The sequence below is a fragment of the Sceloporus occidentalis genome, unplaced genomic scaffold, assembly GCF_023333645.1.
Source record: "Sceloporus occidentalis isolate IW3139 unplaced genomic scaffold, rSceOcc1.0.p SCAF_80, whole genome shotgun sequence".
In the NCBI taxonomy this organism is placed as follows: Eukaryota; Metazoa; Chordata; class Lepidosauria; order Squamata; family Phrynosomatidae; genus Sceloporus; species Sceloporus occidentalis.
Genome location: NW_028317060.1, coordinates 151,480 through 177,519, shown reverse-complemented (window position 1 = coordinate 177,519; position 26,040 = coordinate 151,480). Strand labels below are relative to the sequence as shown.

Genomic DNA, 26,040 nt, shown 5'->3' with positions numbered 1-26,040 from the left:
GCGTGTAAGAAATAATCCAGCTAGAATAGCAAGTGGCTGATATTTACTTTCAAAGACATTTTCGTTAATGATCTGTTTACATACAGCCTACTCATGAAACATACATGTTAACCCCTTCAGGTCCGGGACATACCTGGTAATTCCTGGTTACAGGTCACCGGTAGACCGGGACGTACCAGGTACGTCTCCTCCAAAAACCGCCCCCACATCACCACAATCGTGGTGATCGTGGGGGCGCTGCTGCTGCTGTCTGCCCAGGAGTCTGGGCAGACAGCACAGCCTCTCTAAACCCGCCCCCAAGCCCACGATCAAGCTTGTGGGGACTAAATATCAGTCAATGCTGTGCTTCAATGGAGCATCAGCATTGAAAGAGTTAAAAAAAAAAAATTTAAAAAATTAAAACAAAAATGTGAAAAAATAAAAAAACAAAACAAAAAACAGCACTGACCTGAAAGTCCAGGGTGCTTCCAGGTCAAATGCTGGGCTGATCAGATCGCTCCTGGCCAATAGGAGTGATCGGATCATTATGGCAGCCCACGGATGACCCTGCTCTATAAAGAGAGGGGTCATCTAGGTTAATTATGAAAAAACACAAATTATTAATAAATAAAAAAAATCATAATTATTACCTGATGACTTGTCGGTGACATTTTAAGTCGCTGATTATTGATCAGTCTCCCTGATTGATGTCAGCAGCCTAAACCTGTCACTTACAAGTAATCTGATAAAAAAAAAATATTAAAAATAATTTAAATGCACATGTTCCAGTTTTGCCCTCATAGCTTCCTCAAAAAATGCATGAACCATGCATGCGAGGCCTTGTTGGACTCATGGGATGTTGGTGAACAAAATGTGTTGTTTTCTTCCACTGTTGCACTTATGGTGTGCAAGAAATTCAGTGCAACATTGAAATGTATGTGTTAAAAACACAGTAAAATAATTTCCCTGTGAAGTTTGGCAGACATCAGTGAAGAAATGGCTAGCTGAAAACTGTCAAAACTACCCTAGTTGAACACCTTGACTTGTCTACTGTTCATAAATATATACTTTTATGGGGTAATTTACAGTGGGGGCTTCCAAAATGTCCCAAATGGGATATGGGCCCAGTAAACCAATTTCTGAAAATTCCAAATGTGAAAACGAAAATGTGCATGTTCCAGTTTTGCCCTCATAGCTTCCTCAAAGCACATATTCTATACAAAATATAATAAAATCTAAAGCAGCATTGCAACATATGCAAAAAAACAAAAAATATATAAAAATGCCTCAAAATTTGGCAGCAATTGGCGATAAAATCTACTTATCTACTGTTCATAAACATAATTTTGGGGGGATAATCAGTATCTGTGACAACTATTGCAGTTATTAGACTACCATGCCAAATTTGAAAAAAATTACATTTCAAAAACGTGATGCATGCCTTGCAATATTTGCCCTATACTGGTCAAAATAGATAAAAATCCTGGCCATGTTGGGTGGTTTCCAAATCAGGACAAGTTAATGAATATATTTGGGATATTTTTTTCCATTGGTTCAATGTGTGTACAATTTGTATGTATACAAAACAAAAAAATTCGTTTTTTTTTTCATTTTTTCCCCACTTTTCCAGTTTATTTCAAACAAAACAATGTACTACCCAGATTAATATGGTTTCAAATGAAAGCCCTACTTGTGTGGGTGCACCAATTGATAAGAGAAATTACAGTTGAAGAAAGACATAGCAAAAACACAAAAACGGCTCCGGTCCTTTAGCGACACCCTAGCTTAAAAATCCCGGTCCTGAAGGGGTTAAATTGCAACGTAAAGTCAATAGGTGTTGACAAGTGCGAAGGTATAGATCTAAAAAAAAAATCAATGATACCTTGTAAGGAGGAGGGCCAAAAATGTGCTATTCTTTAAAGGGAGGACCCCCCCCTAGGGTTTACAAACAGACTGACATGACACTCAGTCCCAATTAAGTAAACTCATGCCGACCACTTGTAAAGTGTTGACATACACAGTTGCAATGCGAAAGTGGTAATCAAGTCTCAAAGGTCCAGAGCCACAGGAATGTTACAAAAATTATAAAGAGGGAGCAAATAGAGGCAAAGGTAAGACAGTCCAGATGTTGAGAAAGGATGCCGAGTGTCAGTAACAAGTATTGAAGTTAAAGGATTAAGAATCAAGAAACGTGTGGTATCAGGACACAGGGCCACCAAGTAGCACTGACAGAGTTAAGAACTGGTTAGCAGCACTCTGGTATGTTATATAGGACTTCCTTGTAATTGGTACAACTGGGAGGCATGATTAAATCTACCTTGTCCTCTCCTTGGTGAAGCTTCACTACATGGGTTCTTTCAGGTGACTGGGGAGCCCATGTGGATCACCACAGGTAAGCAGGCCAGACACTACCCTGCCAGACTGCCCCAAACATACTGGGTGCCATAACAAATAACCACGCTGACACTCAATTTATCTTGATTGGTTGTTCATTTTAATCCTACCTGGTCCATAATTCAGGAGACATGTAAATGATCTACGTAAAGATAGTGAAAGCTTCAAGGCATGCCATGCCATCATAAAAGTTGTGCCTAAAAACCTATGATTGTATGGTAGCTGTGCACAATGCCACTCGATCGTTCCAGTACTGCCTGACTGGTTAACCAGGTGATCCAGTTCGGACCAGAGTAGGGCTGAAACAACTAATCGATAAAATCGATAATGAAAATCGTTGACGATTTTCATTAATCGATTAGTCTATTTTTATCGATTATAAAAAGGTTTTTGTTCCCAAAGCAAATGCTCTGAAAAACTCCTCTCCTTATATAATCCGACCTCAAACAGATTGGATTATAACACTAGAATCCAGATCCCTAGCAACGCTGCAGGGGACCTGGATTCCCCTGTCAGCCGGTGGGTGTCCGTACGATGCGCACAGACAACTTCCGCCTCTCCCCTCCACTTCCGCTCCTACGATGCAGTGGCAGCATCACCTGATGTAGAAGCCCCAGCGGAAGTGAAGGTGAGTAACGGAGGCTGTCTGTGCACATCATGCAGACCCCCACCGGCTGACAAAGAATCGAGGTCTCCTGCAGAGGATCATCCTCTCTGTCAGCTGGTGGGGGTCTGGGCGTTACTGCCCTTCACTTACACTGAGGCTTCTATGAAGCTGCAGTGAAAGTGCCTGTCAGCAACAGCAGTTCACAAAACACCAGGGAGTCGGGAGAGAGGCAGAGTGGTGTATGGGAGGGGGAGGAGTCAGGGGGGTGTATGGGAGCCACCCTCCCATACACCACTCTGGCTCCTCCCCCTCCCATACGCCACTCTGCCTCTCTACCCGGCTCCCTGGTGTCTTGTGAACCTCCGTTGCTGACAGGAGGCAGAGTGGTGTATGGGGGGGGGAGGAGGCAGAGTGGTGTATGGGAAGGGGGAAGAAGGCAGAGTGGTGTATGGGGGGTATAATGAATTTCAGGGTGGTGCAGGGCATTTATAGGGGGCGGAGTGGCATATCAGGGTGCACAGTGGCATATAGGGAGGTATAAGGCATAAATGGGGGGGGAGTGGCATATTGGAAGTTATAAGGCATATCATGGGGCACAGTGGCATATAGGGGATATTAGGCATATCGATATTAGGCATATCAGGAGGCATAAGGCATATCAGGGGGCTCAGTTGCATATCACTGGCATATAAGGAGTATAAGGCAAAACAGGGGCACAGTGGCTAATCAGGTGGCACAGTGGAATCTCTGGCATATAGGAGGTATAAGGCATATCTGGGGGCAGAGTGGCAAGCTGGGGGTCAGATGTGCATAACTGGGGGCAGTTTGGTAAATAAAAGAAAATATAAACAAGGCTTTTTTCTCATAACTATTTTTCATATTTAATACAAAACTAACATATGAATTAATATTTACTAATAACTTTGTATTAAAACCTAGTTTGAGAAACACTGTTTGGGTTCTTGTAGCTTTTATTATGTCAGTAAAATAAGAAGGTGAATAGAGGCCATTGCGATAAAGAGATGAAAGTGTAAATTGTACGTTGTACGTTTTTTATTACATTATTTTAAATTTAAAAAATTGCATTTTTTTATCCGAAAAAATAATCGGCCAACTAATCAATTATTAAAATAATCGTTAGTTGCAGTCCTAGACCAGAGGCAATCCATGGGAACCACCATTGACTCAGCTACACACAAAAGACTTCCTATACTTCACATTTTCACTAAACTGGTCAGCAGCAGCCATAGACAGGAATAATAAATCTGATATCTGCCAAAACGCAGACTTTATTGCATAGGGCAGGCAGCCTATGGTGACTACTGGCAGATATTGGGGGGCAACTCCCATCACCATCAGCCCAATTTCTTTTTAGCCTTAATTGTATTTTACTATATCATGGCATTTAAATATTTTCATGGTGCATAGCCTGCTATAAGCGGTGTATAGTCCTGCCAACAAAGCAATACATGTGGGGTATTTCCATAATATGGAGATGCACATGAACACAAGTTTACCATTAGCAACCAGAAATTAAGCAATATTTTGAAAAGCAACATATACCTGCTAATATTTGCAATAAAGTTACATGAGGTATTTTCAAACTCAAGACACTTAAATACCATATTTGCTCGATTATAAGACTTTATTTCAGGCGGGGGCAGGTCGGAAAATAGAAGGAAATAAAACCAAAATATTTTTCTCGATCATAGCTTTTATAAAAAAAAATTGTTTACATGAATTACAATTTACTGGTAAAACTTTTCCTATAGGGTCGTCTTATATTCAGGATCTTTTTCCTAAATTAATATTCAGATTTGGTGGGGTCGTCTATCGAGCAAATACAGTATAAGATTCAATCCAACTACTTTAGTGCCAGACTATTTGTATGACTTTCTTTTATTATTCATACATAAAGGTTGGATAATACATCTAGAAGCGGTTTGAAAGAATGTTTTCCTTAATTTGTTGCTATAAAACACATTTTATATTGGACAAAACACAACATATACATAGCGGTTTTGTAAGCAAGCTAAAGACCTACTTTAATTGTTTTGGTCTGAAGTCTCAATCCATTTAGGGTATTTATGGCCTTTTCCGCATCCTTGGGGTCAATGTAGTTGACGAAACCATAACCCAAGCTTTGTCCTGAAATAAAAGAAAATGTAAGATAAATACACTTCAAAACTTTGGTTAAAATGTCAATTGGGAAAGAGATTTTTGCAACACATACAAATGTTCAAAACACTGCAGCTGCCCAGATGAGAAGAAACATGGTATTCAAAATAATATATATATATTGTGTGCACTGTTACAAAAGCAGCATCTTGGGAAAAAGACTGAAGAAATCAACTAAAATGTCTGCTCCTTTAATGGCACGCAGTAAAGTGCACGGAGGTTTGTGCAAATTGACTCAAATATACAAACAGGTGTAGATATTTTGCTATAAGGGTTCTTTTATGTCATTCCTCTGAAAGTAGGCAGCAAAATAATACGCTGTTGCACATTCTCTGAAAAACCGTTCTGAAGTCAATGGCAATACCAGCTGCCAGTAACATGAAAACTAAGCATGTTAGTTCTACATGCAATTAGCTTCAATTTCACATGCAGCAAAAATGCATTGGAGCCCATGCAAAGTGGACTAACGTGTATTTAAAATACATCTGGTCCCCAAAATTGTACTTTTATTTTAAAGGAATACTTAACCCTAAAATGTACATTGGAGCCAATTCTACAAGAACTCTAGTGTTTCTGTGGGCAATGGGTAAAGAAGATTAAATTTCATTTTTCCTTGCTTCAATCAACTAAACATAGTGTAATACAATGGGATCAGGCTTAAATCATACAATATTTAGCATTCTCTTTCAGGTTGCACATTTACATTAGATGAAAATGGGATATGAATAAATCCAGTGCTGCAGACACATTATGAATGCCATCATTCTAGGGTCAAGCATGTTCTTGTTTTAGGTTTTTTCCTACATTATTCTCAATATAGTATTGGACAAAATAAGACCTTATACGAGCAGAGTAGTAATCTATATTATAAGATGGTTTTTCGAAGCAAATGCTCTGAAATATACTCCTCGTTTTATAATCCGCCCTGTCATTTACAGCAGTTACTACTTACAGTCCCTCCCTGCAGTCACTCACTGTCCCCGCCCCTTTCTGCTTCCCTGTCCCGCCCTGCGGTCACACTGACTATTGGCCCCACCCCTTTCCTTATAGCGTCCACACTGCTCAGCAAGTCATCTAACAGCAAGCCTAAAATTACCGTATTTATTCGATTATAAGACAAGTTTTTTTCCCCAGAGCAAGCTCAAATAGATCTGACTATGAGACGACTAAGATCCAGATCCCCCGCAGCTGCAGGGGACCTGGATCCTCCTGTCTGTCCCCCCTCCCCACCCCACTTACCGGTGCATCTGAGTCCCCGGTGTGCAGCCGGGGCAGTGTGTAGATGTCTATGCGATTCGCGTAGACAACTTACGCTGCAGCCGGAAGGAGGTGTGGGGTTGTCTGCGTCCATCGCGCAGACCTTCCCCGGCTGTCAGAGATCAGCACCGGTGCGGGGAATTCTCTCTGACAGCCGGGGAAGGTCTGCGCCATGGACGCAGACAACCCCCGCTGCTAGCCACACCTTCTGGCGAATCGCGTAGACATCTACACGCTGCCCCGGCTGCATGACAGGGGAGTCAGAAGCACCGGTAAGTTTGGGGGGGGGGGGGGCAGGGGAGTGTTAAATGGGGGCCATAAGGCATTTCTGGAGGCAGAGTGTTCTATGAAATGTCTTTTAACCCCCTTAATGCCAATGCCTCCAGAAATGCCTTTTTAGCGCTCTATACGCCACTCTGCCTCCTGATATGCCTTAAACCTCCCTATATGCCACTCTGCCCCATAATATGCCTTTTAACCCCCTTAATGCCAGAGTGGCATATAGGGGTATAAGGCATATCATGGGGCACAGTGGCATATAGGGGGCATAAGGCATTTCTGTGGCAGATGTGCTTTACTGGGGGGCAGGTTGGAAAATAGAAGGAAATAAAACCAAAATATTTTTCTCAATCATAGCTTTTATATTAAAAAAAAAAAAAAAAAAAAAAAAAAAAAAAAAAGTTTACATGAATTAACATTTACTGGTAAAAATTTTTTCCTATAGGGTCGTCTTATATTAAGGCTTTTTTCCTAAATTAATAGAGCAAATACGGTAATATTTGGCCTGCTGAAAGTTAGGGGAGGTGGGATGTGTAGGGTTAATTAAATGCCGAGGACTGAGGGTTAATTTAATAAAGTTAACTTAAGGTGCAGTTAGAGGTAAGGGGGGTCAAGCTAAAGGGGATTTATCCGATCACTAAAAATAAATCGGCCAACTAATCGATTATGAACATAATAGTTAGTTGCAGCCCTAGCAGAGTACTAAACGCTAACAATGTGGGTTATTGTGATGCAAAGTATGAAACAAGTGTCCATAAATCTTCTTGGCAGCCAACTGAATGCATTTGTGATTGGACCATTCCTGTGATTGCTGTTGATAACACCAATTCCCTTTTTTAACCCCTTAATGACAATTGCCGGTTCTGGCACAGCACGGAAAAACAAGTCGATTACGACAAATGACGTGCCAGAACCGGCACGTCTTTAAACGAGTGCAGAAAGCAATCTACGTTCGCTTTCTGCACCCAAACGGCGTTGCTGTAATGCCTCGAACCTCGAGGCATTCAGCAACGCCACGATCGGCACCAGGGGCCATGTCTGGCCCCTCCCCGGGGCGTCAACAACCGCCATACATTGTATGGCGGCAGACGCCCGTTTTAAAAGCGTTTAGGAGGCGATCAACGATCACCTCCTAAACTTAAATGGTGTCGCTGGAATGCCTCCGGAGAGCGGTCACAGCCGCCGCTACCGGTGATCTTCACCATCAGCAAGATGGCGCCGGCCGGGGAAAAAAAATTAAGATGAAAAAGTTCGCTAGACGGTCTCCAGACCCTCTAGAGAACTCTGGCTCCACTTGCAGGTTGAATACAGGTACTGCATTCAACCATGCAAGTCAATGGAGCCCAGCTTTCTAATCACAGTGTGATTGGTAAAAATAAAATAAATTAGAAAAATATAGTAAAAAAAAAACCAGTAAAATGTAAAAATAATTTCCCACTGATGTCACTATCAGGGGAACCTTCAAGTTGAAAAAAATGTGTAAAATTTTTTTTTTTAAAAAAGGCAAAAAAATATATATATAAAAAATATATTTTTGTGAGCAAGTCCTAAAATTAGCACATTAGCTTAAAACAATTCTCGCATGGAAAGAGTTAAAATACTGGCATATTAAATGCCCATGGGGTGTCTACTTTTAAAAAATGTATGATTTGATGGGGTAAATTGAATTGGCCGGGTTCAACAAGGTCCCAATTAACATGGGGGGGGGGGGGGGAGGATGGCCACACATCTAATTTCCAATTAGAAAAATGCACATGTACCAAATGTGGCCTTTTAGTTCCCCCCCAAAAATGACAAACCCATGCATGTGGGGTATCACTGTACTCAGGAGATGTTGCTGAACACATATTGGGGTGTTGTGTGACAGCGGTATATACCAGGAGCTGTAAAATCATACATAAACACAGGTGTGTGGGGGAAAAATACACACAAAAGAATACTACTGCAAACTTTGAAAAAATTCTGGTGGTAAAATGTGTGCATGCAAAGAGTTAAAATACCAGCATTTAAAATACCCTGGGGTGTCTAGTTTTCAAAAATATATGGTTTTGTACATCAAAGATGTACCAAATAGGGCATGGGCAGTGGATCCCCAAATGCCAAAGTTCAACATTGAAAAATGCGCATGTCCCAAATGTGGCCCTTTTGCCCCCAAACAGCCAGGCAAAATCATTCATGTGAGGTATCGCTGTACTCAGATGTTGCTAAACACATATTGGGGTGTTTTGTGATACGGTAATATTTGGCCTGCTGAAAGTTAGGGGAGGTGGGATGTGTAGGGTTAATTAAATGCCGAGGACTGAGGGTTAATTTAATAAAGTTAACTTAAGGTGCAGTTAGAGGTAAGGGGGGGCAAGCTAAAGGGGATTTATCCGATCACTAAAAATATAGTGACATATACTAGAACCTTTTAATTCATACCTGAAGTAAAATGTGTGTGAAAAAACAAATGCAAAAAAAATTACTACCATAAAGTTTGACAAAGGCTGATGGTAGAATTAGTGCTTGGAAAGGGTTAAAATACTAGCATTTGGAATACCCTGGGCTGTCTAGTTTTCAAAAATATATGATTTGATGGGGTAAATTGCATTGGCCGGCTTCAAATATACCCAAAATGGCACATGGGGGGAAGAATTACCAGATTTGGAAAAAATGGCTTTGAAATAGCAATACGCTACCTGTACTTATTGCACCATAATGTGTAGAAAAAAAGCAAAAAAACATAAAAACATTGGGTATTTCTAAACGCAGGACAAATAGTAGAATCTATTTAGCAGGTTTTTTTCATTACCTTTTATAGATGAGTAAAAGATTTTTCTACTAAAAGTTAGAAAGTCATTTTTTTCTAAATTTTTCACCGAATTTTATACGTTTAATAGTAAATAATATGATACAATCAAAACAATGTCATCTACAGAAAGCCCTTTTTGTCCTGAAAAAAACATGTAATGCGTGTGGGTTCAGTAAACGGGAAAGAAGAAAATTACAGCTAAACACGAGCAGCGCAGAAATGTTAAAACGGCCATTGTCACGAAGGGTACAAAAAGTTAAATCAGCCTTTGTCACGAAGGGGTTAAAGGATATATTGTGTATTTGAACCGTTAGACAATGTGCAGTTAACACATTGCAGTTTTGTTTTTTGAGATCATGTGCCAAAGAGAAAATGCTGTACTGATTGCATCTAGAAGTCTAGGGTCTTCTCTACTTTTGCCGTCAACATTCCTATTGCAAATACCCATCTTGTACAGGGAGATAGAGTGTTTTGTTTTTTATAGAAATATACCTCTGCAAGCACTTCGAGGACATTCACAGCCTGAAGCAGAAATAACCAGATGTACAGATAACCACTCTCTCCTATGGCTCTATTGTTAAGATGTGGTATTGGGAAGAATTGTGTTGAGGAAGGAAAAGAATAGGCTGATAAAAATAGCATGGCTGAGAGGACATAATCCAGCCAAGATGATTATACCTATTGTATCATATCCACCTCTGTCATTCTGTGACAGGCTTAACACTACAACAATTTCTTGCTGTTTGATACAGAGACAGATGCTTAAATGAATCTGTCGTAGCTGAAGATGGGAACACCACTTAGTGTGGCAAAAAAATAAAATAAAAGTGAAATAATCCATGCGGTTTCATCTTCATAACAGTAACCCTTCTGGAACATTGGGCATGGGCAATTATAGTGTGAAGACAAGGAAGCTATCAGTACCATACACTATTCACAAGATCGTTCCTTTTAGAGACACTTATAGAACTACACTATAACACCACCAACATTCGCCAGAAGCCTATAAGGATGTGTACTAGATGACTTTGCAATACCGTGCGAGACTGCCCTATTAGTTCAAAAAATTAATCGGCTTGTCAAACCTTCTATCCCCAAATTATGTATTATCTAAAGACATTTCCACTGCAACTAATTTTAGATGGTTTCTGTAAAGGTTTTATACAGAGCCAATAATTTTAATACAAAGAAAGACTGCATCATTAACCTTTGGCATGCCAGGGTCATGATACTTTTTCTCCCATGGGGGGTGGCCAGTTTTGTAGCTTTGCTATAGTTATATTTAGGTAACAAACTTATAAACAGTTTCTAAGTTGCCATGTTTAGCCAGGGCTGCCCACACAGGAGCTGCTGCGCTACAGTAAGGACTGCGTGAAACCTTTCTAGATCAAGGCAATCTAGCGCCTGCATTTTGTTGAGCCAGAGGTTAAGCTTTTTATTTACATCCACACATTAAACCCACCTTAGTAATTCATATTTTATATATGTATACTGCACATGAAGCCCATGCAGATGACCGTACATGATATATCAAAGGGCAGACACACAAAGGGTTATAACCATGCTATAGAAACAATAGAGACAGATAGTACAGCTATCCACAAGTATGATGCCCTTTCTTACAACTACTTCCCTTATTCTAGTTGAGAGTGACTAGTGAAGTTCACAAAAGCACAACAGCCATTTATTTAAAAATGCATTTACTAACGGGGGATTTTACAGGAGGATTGCACCTGTGACGGCACAGCCACAGGACCCTGCATGCCACTAAATTGTAAGCTTGTCATAGTCCTCATCTCTGGAAGCCCAAATTGTTGTATGTTACACACTACCAACTTCTACAGAATATAAAAAGGTAACAAGGTGCAGATTACTTGTTTTCATTATTTTCTTACTTGGAGGAGCTATGATTTTCAGAGCAATCAGCAGCAGTCTCCCCTGAGAGAGCCTCAGCATTTAAATGCATAGGACATCTGCTGAGGGAGGTAAGAGAAAGCGGAGAGAGTCGATGGGCAGCCCTACTGCATCACAGAAAGTGTTTTTACTTAGCACTTGCTATAGGGAGCCCGCTGAATGCAACTACAAGCAGTATATAAAGCTGGCACTCTTCCCCAGCACTTATTTAACCCAGGCTTCCTACTCCACACAGCATCATACCCTGCACACAACTTTGTAAAACTTCTTATCTGTAAAACAGTGAATAGTGTCATCATAGATTCACAGAGGAGCAGATGGCAGAGGAGTTCCCGTGTAATGGTTAATAATTAGAAATTGCTTGGAGTGTGCAGAAGCTTTCTTGTATTCTTTGCTGTTCACTTGTACTATTTCCACTCAAGATCAGTTTTACAAATTATATATATATATTTCAATGTAAGAGCCAGGAACAAGCTGATCCCTGTTAAAATACCTCTGCCCGTCATTTTAGTATAAAATTTAAATGCTAGAACTACACAATCCACAGCAATCAGGCTATAAGCATTAAGTTATGAAAGAATGGAGAGCAGATGACCAGTTGTAAGAAGTTCACGTTACATACAGAGCTTTTGCCTGAATTAGTGTACTTTTCTTTAGGTATTTGGCTTAAAAGGAAAGCCTATGAAACCAAAGGGAGGTGAAAGAATCCACGTACGATTCCAGCCTTGCTAAAGCGCGCACAAACGTTTCCATTCTCCCGGTAAAAACGGGTGTGTGGGAAATGGGTATTTTCTTTTAATGTTAGGAAAAGGAAATAAGTTTCACTGCATTCTGACCTGGTATTTTCTCAAGAGTTTAACATATCAGTGGTGGGCAGCTGTTAAACTTACTAAACAATGCATTTATTACACTAAAAACATGTTTCAGAAAAAAATCTAATTTAATTGTACAAGTCAATGATCTGTAAAATCAAATAATTCCTAGCAACTATATGTCGAGATATTGCAGCAGGTATGATGCAGCCTATTAACAGAATCACAAATAGGGTGGTGCAGGCCACTAAGGGTCATACCGACTCCCTTCTCTGTTGGGTTGACTTAAATTTATATATATAATATTATATATTAAGTCGACTAGTATCTTTAAAACTAGAACTGTTCATTTTAAACCATTACAAATACTTTGCTATGAGGGTAGCAGACAAGGGAAACAGTCTACTACTTCTGTGGGAAGGCAAACAAGCGTATGGCAGTTTAAACATGAATAGGATAGGCGTATGGCTGCCCAGAATCTAAGACCAAAGATCGATTAAAGCAAGTCTTTACAGCAGGAAAGAGCACAGCAGCTGGGCTGGAGAGTCCTTATATGCCATCAGAAGTGCCATGCCTTAGTGCCTATACACATGCGTCTACATATTTACAAGCTGAATGCGCGCACAACTGTAGTCAGTCAGACGCAAACAAGTACAACAAGCCTGGAAAAGAGCTAAAGAAAACAAATTACTGAAGCAATAAAGAGGATGGAGTGAAGTCCATTGGGATATACAAACAAGGTTTTGCTTAGTAAGGTAAAAAAAAAACAACAAAAAAAACAACAGGTGCACAGGGATAATTGTAAAGAATGAAAATGGGGGTTCTTGGAGAAAAAGTAATTTGTATCATTTGATGTCCACATACCTTCTATTTAAGCCATTGCCAGAGTTTGTAAATCCGCAAAGCGTGGCAGAAAAGAAAATGCAAGTGAATCAGCAGGGGTGGATAATAAAGTTAAACACACAAACAAAAACACTCGGAAGTGTTCAGTTTTCCGGAGCATCACTTTTACCGTGGAGGGATGCTATGCACAAATTCAAGCAGAGATGCAGTGCCAAATTCCACTTTATAAGGAAATACAAACACTGGGCTTTCAAATAGTACATACAAATAAAGGGCATTTTGTGGTTTTGTTAAGGTTAAAGGGACACTCCAGTCATTACATGCACTTTAATATATACAGTTTTTTGGTGCCCCCCTTGCAAAAGCATTGGGGTATTTTGCAACCACTCCCCCACAATATGCATTTGCTGCCTTCCCCCACCATTTAGCCATTTTCCATGCAGGAGCTCTTCCTGCTTGTGATATACTTACCTCCACATACAACTGCTTCACAATATCACTTACACTGTTGCTTTATTACACCAATACAGAAACATTCCTGACAGCCCATGAGATTTATAATTTGAGTCACAGAAAAGGCTTGCAACGAGTCCATGGTCAAGCCCTCCAAGTATCTGTCAATGTTTAACCCACCCCTGGTGTTTACTACTATTCAAGGAAGTATACTGCCAGTGTAATGAAAGTTTTACATAATGTGCCTTTGAAAATGTATTGAATTTTAATACCTACTGCAATAAAGATACTTTACTGGGACGTAGCAGTCTTACGAAATTAGAAACAAGCTGTAGATCACGCAGCAGTTTTTTTTTTGCTGTGATTGTAAGTGCTTATGGGTGTCTATAGGGACATATATAGCACTTGCTTTTTCCAGTATCCACACCCCTAAAAAGGAGCACAGTCTAGAATGGAGTGCACCTAAACGTGGTTTTCACGCTTTTAATAAAAATGTAGATAGTAAAAGTATAGTATAGAGGGGTTGCCTTCAGACTAGATGTTGTAGACCTATAATGACAATAGCTCTGTCCTACAGCCTATTAAATCTACAGGTTAGAAGATACTGGGCTGGATATATGCTGTTGCCAAGGGTATCCAGATATGTTACATGACCCTGCTGGGTGCCTCACAGCACTCCCCTAACCACACTCCCACAGGAAAGCATAGGGTGCCAGATTCACCATAGCTTAAGATATGCAGCGGCATTGTTGGTCTTCACACGGCAGGAGGGGAGTAGTGTATGTATACTGTAACGTCAGAGTCAGTGTGTATATATGTATAGCGCTAGAGTCAATGAATGTATACTGTAGTGCAGGGCTCGACCAATCCCAGGCGCCACGTGGCCATGGTGACCAAGAATAGACCAGGGGCGTCCAACGTGTGGCCCACGGTCCAAACGCGGCCCGCCGGACTTCAATGTGCAACCCGCGCAAGACCTCGCGGTGCAGCACGGTGTGCGCAAGCCGGCCGCGAGGTGAGGTGGTAAGGCCACCTTAATTGTTATATATATAATATATTTTTTTATTTTTTTTAAAGGAGTTAGCCGGCCGGCTTACACACCGTGTGGCTCAGTGGCAGTGCCTCAGTGAGGCTCTTCGTCCCGCCCCTTTCAAGACGTGAAGCTCAAGGGGGTGGGCTCACAGAAGAGTTTGCGACGGGGAGAGGATCGTCACGTCTGAGGAGAGCGGGAAAAAAGAAGCGAAAGTATTTTTTAAAAAAGTAATAGTTTAGGTTTTGAGGAAAGTGGGCCTATATTTAAAGGGGGGGGGGGTATTTCCCTTGGCTCCTGGATTCAGCCCTGCTGTAGTTTTAGAGTCAGTGTGTTTGTGTGTATCTGTATAGTCATGTAGCGTTTATAGATATACTGTAGTGTCAAAGTCAGTGTGTATATGTACCGTATGGTCTGAGTATACTTTTATATCAGTGTGTATGTAGTGTGCTAGAAAGAAAACATTTGTTGACCCTGAGATACAAGCATTATGCCTTTTATTAGCCTGCAATACTTGTCAGTTTATAGGAATCAGATGTATAGTGATATACTGAAATTCACATGCAAAAATGACCAGTAAAGTAACCATTGTCTAATAGTCATCACATCTCTCCCACAGACAAATGGCAAAAGGTAGAACTCTCCTGTATTTCAAGGAAATCTCACCCCGATTTACCCATTAAAAAAAATTATGAGGGTAACTAGCCACACAGAGTAACGTGTTGAAAATCAGTTGAAAATTAAGAAAATGCTCCCATATGGGGATTTTAAATAAAAAGTTTAGATTTTATTCTTTGGTACTTTAAAATTAATGGAAATCATTCATCCCAATCTGGCAAGCTCCTCATAATTATCAAAGGATTTGGTTAAATGCAATCTTATATGGACTCTAAATCCAATAACCTCTTAATTGATTCTGTTACAGCCATTAAGAGATTGCAGGGGGAAATGCACATTTGCTTCAATAGTATGTCTGTCAACTACTATCACTAAGGGAACAAAAATCTCTTGCTCTGATTTACAGGAAGATAAAGGTGGAAAAAATACTTGTCCTCTGAAGGGGGAAAAAAAAACCAACTATAATATAGCCAACTAGCAGATGTATTGAATTCTGACAGACTGGCTCCTGTCAATATTGTAATAAACAGCACAGTCTGTTTAAGCTAGTCAAATTAGATTCAATGCCAGGCATTTCTAATGATCCGAAGAACAGCCGGACGTAAATCAGAGGATTTGAAACATTTACTGAATTAGCTATTATGTCTATACAAGCATGTTAAAATTACCCAAATTACCCTAGCAACAGTTTGCCTTTCATGTCAGAAAGGATGTATACAATCTGTACAATTGTGAGAAATATATACTTTTTAGCGTGGTCTTAACAGAGCATCAGTTAAAAGCTAAGCTTCTTCAACTTTACCCTTCAATGTCTGTGGAGTCTAAACTCAAGATGTTTCATGGGAGGTGGTTCATCATGCTGGACTGACAAGGTGGTGGAAAATAGCAAGTTTCTTCTAAAAAGAGTGGGCAAAATTGGCAATTAAACCACTTAAAGAACCCCCCCCCATAAAAGAACATATTTAAACTGTTCTTGGGCTACCTTGGCCCTCTGAATTAAATCATGTATGCTTTACAAAACCTGCATATATGCATTCATAGCTGCAACTGAAAGATTGATATGACACAAATCACAGAAACGCCAAGATCTAAAGCAGAACTAAATAAGCTTCCAAGACTGAAACTCCTTCAGAAACGTCAATCTTAACAGCATGTGGTGATGCTTTAATATTTTCACTAACAAGCCTGGAATACAGTGCCAAAACCCATCAAGACTACTTTTGTTTCCTTTAAATGTGTAAAGCTCATGCAGTTAAGCCTTAGAGCATTTTATCATGAGAGGTTCTTTTCTCAGTGACATGCAAGTCTTTCCGTGATGCAGCCAGTGCAAAGTCAAAAGTCCTCCATTACACGAGACAGAAACAAGCTTCAAATAACTTTTATAGCTGCCATCAACTTTCATTCCGATACTAGGAATACACAACAGCTTGTGGATATTGGCAGGTAATCTATTTAACTTATACGATAAATTTACTTATTGCCCGTTATTAATTCTTGGTTCATACACTCTTACCGCACCCACCAATGGCCAAGTTCAGAAATAAGCACTCTTACAAGTAGGCTGCAGTGCCAACACAGGCTAACTCTAGCAAACTGTTCATCATGGAAAGGTAAGGCCAATTAAACATTTTTACACATCCAGATGTGCAAAAACATGTTTCAGTCATGATGCAGCCTCCACGATGGGTGCACAGGATGCTATAGGATAATCACAAGGGCCAGTTGGTGAGATTAGCCTCCAACGAACAAAACAGTATCCGTGCCTCTATTAGTATAGATAAGCATGCGCCATCTCCCCAGGGTTACTCCTAGTACTGCTTGAGCATGACATTTGCAGACAGACACCTCTGCTAAACTACCGAGGCTGAAAAGGTAAGGTTTGTGGGGGTAATAAATATTTCACTACACTGGACGAGTACAGTGTACGTATGCATATACACACGTCTAAGGAGAAAGGGGAGGGGTAGAAAATTACGTATGTGGTGCTACATGGGGGTAACAATGCTGCACCCATAGGTTGCAGAAAGAGATAGAATGAAAACATCTATAAATGTAAAGCATTCTATGAAAGTTGTATTGCTATAGGTAAGCATAGTATACTTTTTTTAGCTATAAGCTTACAAGTTATTTCTTGATTAAAAGCAGTTTACGCGTGACACAAATATGAACATGAGAAATTAAATGTATCTGTTTATTTTTAACACTTAGAATGAGCTATAGATTGGAATTTCTTTATGTTAATACATATTTTCATATTTAAAAGGCACCACAATTAAACATGTCATACAAACATAATAGTCTCAAACTGATCTACTGCTACCCAAGACTGGCGCCGTTTTCTAACTCCATGCAGTTTGCATGCCATGCATAATGGACTCCAATGAAAATCTTGCTTGTTCTAAGAATTAGAGCCTTTAACTCGGTATAAATAAAGTAAACAAGTAATGTTCCACTTTTAGGGAGGATGCTGTGCTGCCAAATCAACAGCTAGAGTGAGTTTAAATGTCTGATGCTATCACTTTGGCTTTGTGATAGTCCTTCAAGGCAGGGCCCGACAAATCCCAGGCGCCAGGTCGCCATGGCGACTGAGAATTTTGTCATGGCGCCTAGGTGTTTGTCAGCCTGCTACATCCCCGAAAAAATGCCCCCATGTCACCACAGTCGTGGTGATCGGGCAGACCAGCACAGCCACTCGGAGCCTGTCCCCCGAGCCTGTGATCACTCCCACGCAGGCAGGCACATATCAGTCAATGCTGTGCTCCAGTGGAACATCAGCATTGAAAGAGTTAAAAAAAAAATACATCGAAAAAAACCCCCCAAAAAACAGCACTGACCTGAAAGTCCAGGGTGCTTCCAGGTCAAATGCTGTGAGTTTAGAAAGTGGGCCGATGATGATCAGATCACTCCTGACCAACTGTTAGTTTTATGAAAATCCTGGCTCCTAACTTTTTTAGCTGGCGCCTAGATTCACAACAAATTTGTCAAGCCCTGCTTTAAGGGCAGTTTCAAACACTATGGCTGCATTAATTTAAAGAGGAACTCCTTTTTATTACAATACACATTTTGCAAAAACACTATTGCTTTGTCATTTTAAAGATGTTCTGGTTTTCAGATAGTTATGTATTTTGTCACTGTATGATTTAGCTCTTATCTTTTCCCAAATGCCCTAACTCTACTATTTTGTAGTCCGTAGAGTGACTTAGTGTCAACTAGCCAGACACTAATTAAGGGTCTTAGACTAGGTAAAACACTAGATTGTATGTAATGGTGCCAATGTCTTGTACTTTTTGAATGACAATTTAGTACATGTGTGGGTCCCAACGTGGACACTTTCATTGGACCCATTAGTTAAGGTACCTGACAGACAGACACACACGGGCAGTTTTGAGCAGCTACTCGACTCATACAGCATAATACTCTCTGGCTATTTCCCCCGTTGCATAGCCAGAGAGCACACTAATCTAATAGCAGTAATAAATAAAAATAATAAAACCAATAAAAGGATAATAAAAAAATGATAAAAATAATGTAAGCCAACAGACCATATGAATTACTATAAACAAAGATATACACAGGAGAAAGGAAAGTATTGCACTGAAGCATACCTGTAATTTTGTCCCTTACTAGTTTACAGGACTCTATCTCACCGATGCTTCCAAACAAACTCTTTAGTTCTTCCTGTGTCATATTCTGAGGCAGGTAGTTGACTATTAAATTGGTCTTGCTGTCCTCTGTGTTGCCAGAATCAACTGGTGATGAGCAGTTGTTTATATTGTTGGGACAATTGGCTGTGCTGTTGCAAGTGGGCCCATTGGACAACTGTGTTTCCATGGCAGCAATTACCTGCTGGAAAAAAAAAGATGAAGGGGACAGATGTCAATGATTTGTATCATAACAGGAGCATCCGTGGCAATCCAATACCGTTTTAGTACTGGCCTAAAATACACATTAAGCCTTAAATGTATTTGATAAAATTGTATTATATTTAAGGCCTTGTGAATTATTCCAATAACTTAATAGCTGGCTGAGATTTTTCAGTACAGCTCCACATGTTCAATGCAATCTGTGCTTCATCACTACCATTTCTTAGTGGTTTAGCACAGTTTCATATTACCCATTTCATAGAAAAATTGATTAATGAATTAAAATGCTACAAGTGCAAAAACCCCAAATGAAATTAAGACCTATTGCCTTAGAATATTTGTTTAAAAACCCTGTAAACACTGTTGGAATTCCTGCAATACTCTATTGGGGGTGCTGTTATTGACAAAGCAGTGTAGAAAATAATGCTTCAGTGAGGCAGAGCCTGTGTGTGTGTGTGTGTGTCAGAGCCTGTCCTGGTGTGTGTGTGTCTGGGTGGTCAGCGTGGCAGAGTTTGTCCTGGTGTGTGTGTTTGGGGTGGGGTGGGGGGGGGTAAGTGTGGCAGAGCCTGTCCTGGTGTGTGTGTCTGGGTGGTCAGCATGGCAGAGCCTGTCCTGGTGTGTGTGTGTGTGTGTGTGTGTGTGTGTTTGGGCATCTGTGTGGCAGAGCCTGTCCTGGTGTGTGTGTGTGTGTGTGTTGGGGGGGGGGGTCAGTGTGGCAGAGCCTGTCCTGGTGTGTGGGGGGGGGGGGGGGGGTCGGTGTGGCAGAGCCTGTCGTGTTGTGTGTGTGCGCGTGTGTTTGGGGGCCGGTGTGTCCTGGTGTGTGTGTGTGTGTGTGTTTGGGGGTTGGTGTGGCAGAGCCTGTCCTGGTGTGGGTGTGTGTGTGCACATGTGCAGGCATCTGTGTGGCAGAGCCTGTCCTGGTGTGTGTGTGTGTGTGGGCATCTGTGTGGCAGAGCCTGTCCTGGTGTGGGTGTGTGTTTGGGGGTCGGTGTGGCAGCACCTGTCCTGGTGTGTATTTGGTCATCTCTTTCCTGGCACTTTACTTACTGTAGGAATAAATAGAACCATGTCGTTTTTACTTATCCACAGATAAAACCGCTCTCGTGAATTTGTAGTCACTTCAGAGAACAAAACTTTCTTGGCCCAGAAATCAGTGAGAGGAAAAGTAAAGCCTTTGTGTTACTTACTCTTTCAATCTGCATATTGTATTAAAAAAGGATTAGTGGCACTAAATTGGGACTTTAGGCGTCCCGTGTATGATGACTTTTTTTAGTGTAGCGATTACTCCCAATCCCATAAGATTCTAGCTTTGTTCTACTGTTTCAGTAATTTAGTATTGATAGAGCGACAAAAGTTTGCATTATACAGCTAAAAGGCCATATTTTTTCAGTGAAAAATGAGTGCGGCCCACGCACACATACATTTCTGATGAAGTGGCCCACTGCAGAAAACACTTGGACAACCCTGTGTATAATGAACTGTAACATAACTTACTAATATTTATATTTTGGGGGTTACTAAGTATTCTTAGTATATCATTTAACATTTTTACCACTTGTCTTGTCATGTGACAAGAACTTAAGGGCTGTTGCCACAGAAACTGAGAAAAGTCAACACAGCTGATTTAAGAGGTCATTTTCATAACCTTCGTAACCATCAGAAGGCATGTAACAATTATTTAAAACTGAGAAGCAAACAGGAGGAAAAGAGCACATTTGGCTACAAATCAATGCTGCTTAATGTCAAAAAATAAGCTTCTATGGTTTATAAACCAAAAAATATCCTCACTGTGAGGATATCGCTCCATCAGCCCCTTGTCTCATCAGCTGTCAGATGGCAACAGGAAAAAAAAACAGATACCTCTCTGCAGATACACTGTTTCCCAAAAATTGAAACGGGAAATAAAATTAACTCTGGCTTCAGAGATACTAAATTTAAAGTTTACTGGTTATCTATGGTTTTTAGAGTCGAAAGTTAAAAGAAACTAATAAATATTTGTTTTAAATCAAAATGCACTTATTTCAAAACAATTGTTTCTACTTGTTTTCGGACAGCTGCATATTTATCACATGTATGTTCTATTTCTGTTATCCCAAACTACTAGACAAATATACAAGCATATACAATATGTCATGCTCTCCAGTGGTAAACAAAATGTTTCAGCCAACCACAAAAAAAAAAAACTAATGAAAATCTATTTAGGATTTAAATAAAAAGTGAGGGTGCGCATTTATACACTAAAAAATAAAATAAAAAGTTGTGATATAGATTTCTTAATATACTTTAATTCTTAGCATTCATTACCAAAGCCATAACATATCTGCTCTGTGTGGTGCTTAGGCAAGGAAAGTCACCCAAAATATGGTGACCTACAGGTCAGCAGACAACCGTCTTTTTAAAACAGAATAAACCCACTTTCATAAATTACATTACTGTGTACTGCACTAGATACTGAAAGATACATTTCTCTCCATGGGACTTGAATGATACTTTTAGTTTTAAAAATAGTACTGCACAAACTCCATTTAAGCTAGGAAAGAGGCTTCCTGACACAGCTGTCAGATATTTGCCTCAAAAAATGGTACACAGCAAAATTTTGCAGGACAACTGTCCCTAAAGGCTACCTGTGAAGTTTTATTGCAGTTATCTTGAAATTTAGGCTTAGATTTAAAAATACATTTAGTTACACATTAGACAGGCACCAAGCCACACGTTATATTGATCACAAGGTATAAAAATAAACAGGAAAATAGAGCCTTAAAGGAGCCGTGTCAATTGTATACAAGAATGCTAGGGAAGAAAGATCCACAACGTTTTGCTTCATTTAGCAGCTGGATCATAATTTGATGGAATATGTTACTATACAAGACTGGACTCCAAACAAGATTCCAAATGCTAACCCCCCCAAAAAAATATATATATATAGATAATATAAAATTGGGCAATCCTACTGCAGGGAGTGTGAACATCCACCTTCTGGGGACATTAAACACAACAGTCCCAACAGATCCCCGCACTAACGTAATACTTCACATAGATCTTCCACAACAGAATCAAATCCATTGCAGAACATCTTAAGGAGCACTCTCTTGGTGTAGAGACAAGGGTAAAATAGGATAAACTTAAAATGCCAGCATGATATCCCACGCACCAAAAGAGGTGTGTACAAATTAGGAATTGCACAACTAAAATTCAGTGCTACACAAATCTATGACATGAAATCTGGATTAGTGGATAGGAAAATAAATCTGTGGAATAAAGGCTTGCCTAATTGCGCATGTATTTTCATTTTCAGGTGGCACAAAATATATCTTAAGCCAACATGCAAGCGAACAGCTGCGCCAGGCCGCACGTGCTGAAATAATAGCATTGCTCTGGTATGGGACCATCTGCTCTGAATAAAAATGATACTCGCGTGTTGAAGTTTAACAAAATAATGAATATTCCATTGATAGGATCAACACAACTGTTTAGAGAGCATGGACACGAATGCCTGTTATGAAAGCTGATCCCTTAATTTAATTCCCTTTTAGAGCAGAGACATTATTGCAATGCATAATGTTTAGAATCAAATTAACCACAGAGTAAAGCAGTCTTTGAGACCATACCAAAATAATATTTAATAGAGTAACATTAAAACATTTTTCTATAAGGTGATTGTTGGGTAGGTGGATGCGGGTTAAGAAAGGCATTGGTAAATTGGGATTGCAGGGGACTCGGAATATACATTAAACATGTTAGGGACCCCTGGGCTCAGACTTTAATAGGTCTTGGTTCCACATCTTTCCCCAATAGCAACAATTGATTGCTATCTCACTAAATGGGGTAAAAAAACAATTTCATTATCCCTTCTGAATTTTTGGTATGGCCTCTGTACATTAAACATATTAAAGTAAATTTAAGAAAAATCCCACAGACCCCAGTCCAAGGCTCTGCTGCCCACGAACCACTTCTAAGCAGAGAAGCCACATCACACAGTCTGACTGCCATGTTAGTTTGGAGATGCCGTCTGCAATATGGACACAAAAAGTACCGCAAGTTAGATTAGCAAGGAAATACAACAGCAAATCAGCCCATACATTTTTACATGCTACTTATGCTCAGAATAATGGCAATACCAACCTAATCAACAAGCGTTCACATAACATTTTGTCTATATAAACACCACAGTATAAGAGCTGGTACGCTGAAAAATGGTAGAATCAGAGAAATACAATAATGGCATGTATTAAAAGCTATACTAATGGTAGAGTTTGTACATATAAACCATTTAGAACGCAATGTATTAAAAAGTTAAATCACAAATAACTGGTATACACCAGATATCTAACACTTCAATGCCTCGGGCCACTCTTGAAGCATGAATGGGTAGGTTGGTTGATTGTTAAATAAGAAAATTGAGATTCTGGTATTTTCAGACAGGCTCAAGATCATACAAATGTTTGAAAGGCATCAAGTTGGACATCAACTAGAAGTATGTGCAAGATGAAACGTCCCAACTAATTCCCATAGTTGTTCCCCTCGACAGTAGGGTAAGACTACATACTGGGTATAATTTACATTAATTGCAGGGTTCTGAGAAATTACAAGTCTCCCCCTTCCCCCCATTGGCTTCTCTATAATGGTTCAGTGCTTGGGCGTCTTCACTTGAAAATTATTGACTACACCACAGGCATAAGACAGTCTACAGGCCGAGGGCTGAATTGAAACCCCCACACGACAGACAAACAACTTAAAAGAGTAGATTAAAATAGGGATGCACCGAAAATGCCCCCCAACCATTAAAAGAAAAAAAAAAACACTAAGTAACACACCAAAGTTGGGGGGGGAAGCAAGATATATATTATATATATACACACACACACACACACACACACACACTAAAACCTGGGCATGATAGGTGTCTGATTACAAGCTCCCTATGCCATGCTACCCCCACACACACTTACACATCCATGCTATTGCACAAACATTCATTCACTCATTCATGTACTCATTCATTCCCTTGAACACGCATACTTGCTCATACACCCTCCCCCACCCCCTTACCTGAACTGCAGATCTCACTCGCACACTTCTGCAGGGGCCATGCGGCTTCCGTCTGTGTTGCTCTGACTCTGTGCGAGCAACTTCTCTTGCCCCGCCCCCAGGGGAAGAGAAGGAACGGAGTAGAGTCATGTGACGTGCATTCACATGACTCCACTGGGTTCCTGTTTTTCCTGAACGAAACGAGACGTTGCTCGCACACTGTCACACCGGTAAGCAGCCCAGCCCCTGCAGACGATTATTTTCGGCCGTTTTATTATTTCGTCATTTTGCCAACAATGCCCTTTTCAGACAATACATAATCTGTGCATCCCTAGATTAAAACTAGCTAAAGACTTTCATGCAGATTTTCAGCTCAAGCAGCCCCCAAGCTTTCCTTCATTCAAGACCGAGAAAGTTCACTTAAATTACAGATTACGCAATGATACTGCATAGTCCATGTATTGGGTTTTGAAAATGAACCGCATACACCGCAGTTAAAAGCAAAGAGAGTAAGTCTGAAAACAGTAAATACAAGCACATTGTTAATTTGAGAACAGTGCATGGGAAATGACAGAACCGCAAGGGAGAAACTCAAGAATATATATAAGAATATATCAAATAGTGGCTCTCAATGACTTCAAAGAACATGAATAGCCATCTTTAAGAAAAAAAAAATCTTCAGCTCTGTTGGGTTTCTGCCTTTTCAGACTATCACTAGTACAGTTACAATCTTACATGATCAGATGAATAACCACTGGGCATGCCATGACTTGTGCACGCTGCATCAGAAGTCAAGCATCACGCAGCAAATGCTACACTGGCCTCTTTGCAGCTGTTAAATGCAACGTACAATGAAGTCAGCATAACTTCACTATGTATTTACACGTTTATGTATTCAAATATAATGCATATTTTGGCTGCTCCTGAATGTTAAATACTGTGAAGCGCCCTCCAACTTTCGCTCTCAAAGTTTTCAACAGCGAAGCTTTGCCAAACCGCATAACGTCACTATAAACGTCAAGGGAGGATTACTCCCAAATACACTGTAAATGTAAAAAAAAACAAAAAAAAAAAAACTTTATAAAGAGCTGCCATAGAAGAAGAAAAAAAAAAAAATGTTAAAAGATGAAGCCACCCATGACCTTTCACTGCTTTTCCTTCCTTGGACCACTTTTGATAGGTACTGACCACTGCTGACTGGAACAGCCAAGAGCTGAAGTTTTGGAGATGATCTGACCCAGTTGCCTAACCACAACAATATGGTCTTTGTCAAAGCTGGCCAGATTCTTACACTTGCCCATTTTTCCTGCTTCTAACATCAGCTTTGTTAATTAAATGTTCACTTGCTGCTGAATATATCCCACCCACTGACAGGTGCCATAACAAGATTATCAGTGTTATTCTCTTCATATAACAGTGGTCATAATGTTATGGTTGATTGGGGTGTGTGGTGTGCATGTATATATTTGTGGGGGGTTTTTTTGGGGGGGCGGCACTAAAGCATATTTGACATTCAAACACTAGAAGCTGAGTAACGTACAAAATTCACATTTAAGTCATTAAAGTTATGGCAATGTGAAGTAATAACCTCTTTCCAAGTATTAAAACTGCTGGTTTTTAGGACCGGAGACATTATCCTGAAACTTTAGGTGTAAATTTTGACTCTGCCATTCCAAAATTTGAAATATTTAAACATTCTAAGGTAGGCTTCCTTGTCTATTTCCTTTCTTGCTGCAGGACACAGGTCTGCAGCAGCTTCCAGACGGATAACCCCATTTTCTCCGGTATAATAGTCAATTACAATAGAGAGTCTATAGTATCTTCAATGATATCAAGTTGTCCAGATTTTGACAAAGCAAAGGATCCCAAACTATGCTCCTATTTGAATGATCACGCAGGCTTAATCCCATGATGGCAGGTTTACCAGCAATCGTGGCTCACATGCCACAGGTAGCTTCAGAGACAAAATCTTAATATATTTTGTCCCCACACTC

At 40.1% G+C, this 26,040-nt stretch overlaps 1 protein-coding gene across 9 annotated transcripts in view; it reads right to left on the bottom strand.

The window, feature by feature from the left end:
• Positions 1 to 25,141, bottom strand: part of LOC149285324 (ELAV-like protein 2) — a 47,656-nt gene extending 22,515 nt beyond the window's left edge. For 4 of the 9 annotated variants that reach the window (XM_089495464.1, XM_089495466.1, XM_089495467.1 and 1 more), the window contains exons 1-3: positions 22,937 to 23,012; positions 18,761 to 19,001; positions 5,025 to 5,128 (exon numbers count right to left, since the gene is read on the bottom strand). In XM_089495464.1, coding sequence (XP_089351590.1) covers positions 5,025 to 5,128; positions 18,761 to 19,001; positions 22,937 to 23,008 — 417 coding nt within the window. In that variant the 5' untranslated portion in view covers positions 23,009 to 23,012. Of the gene's footprint in view, positions 1 to 5,024; positions 5,129 to 18,760; positions 19,002 to 20,562; positions 20,573 to 21,446; positions 21,468 to 22,902; positions 23,023 to 25,109 lie in introns of those variants that run through there. The other 5 variants (XM_089495468.1, XM_089495470.1, XM_089495471.1 and 2 more) reach the window with 4 other exon arrangements.
• Positions 25,142 to 26,040: the final 899 nt, after the last annotated feature.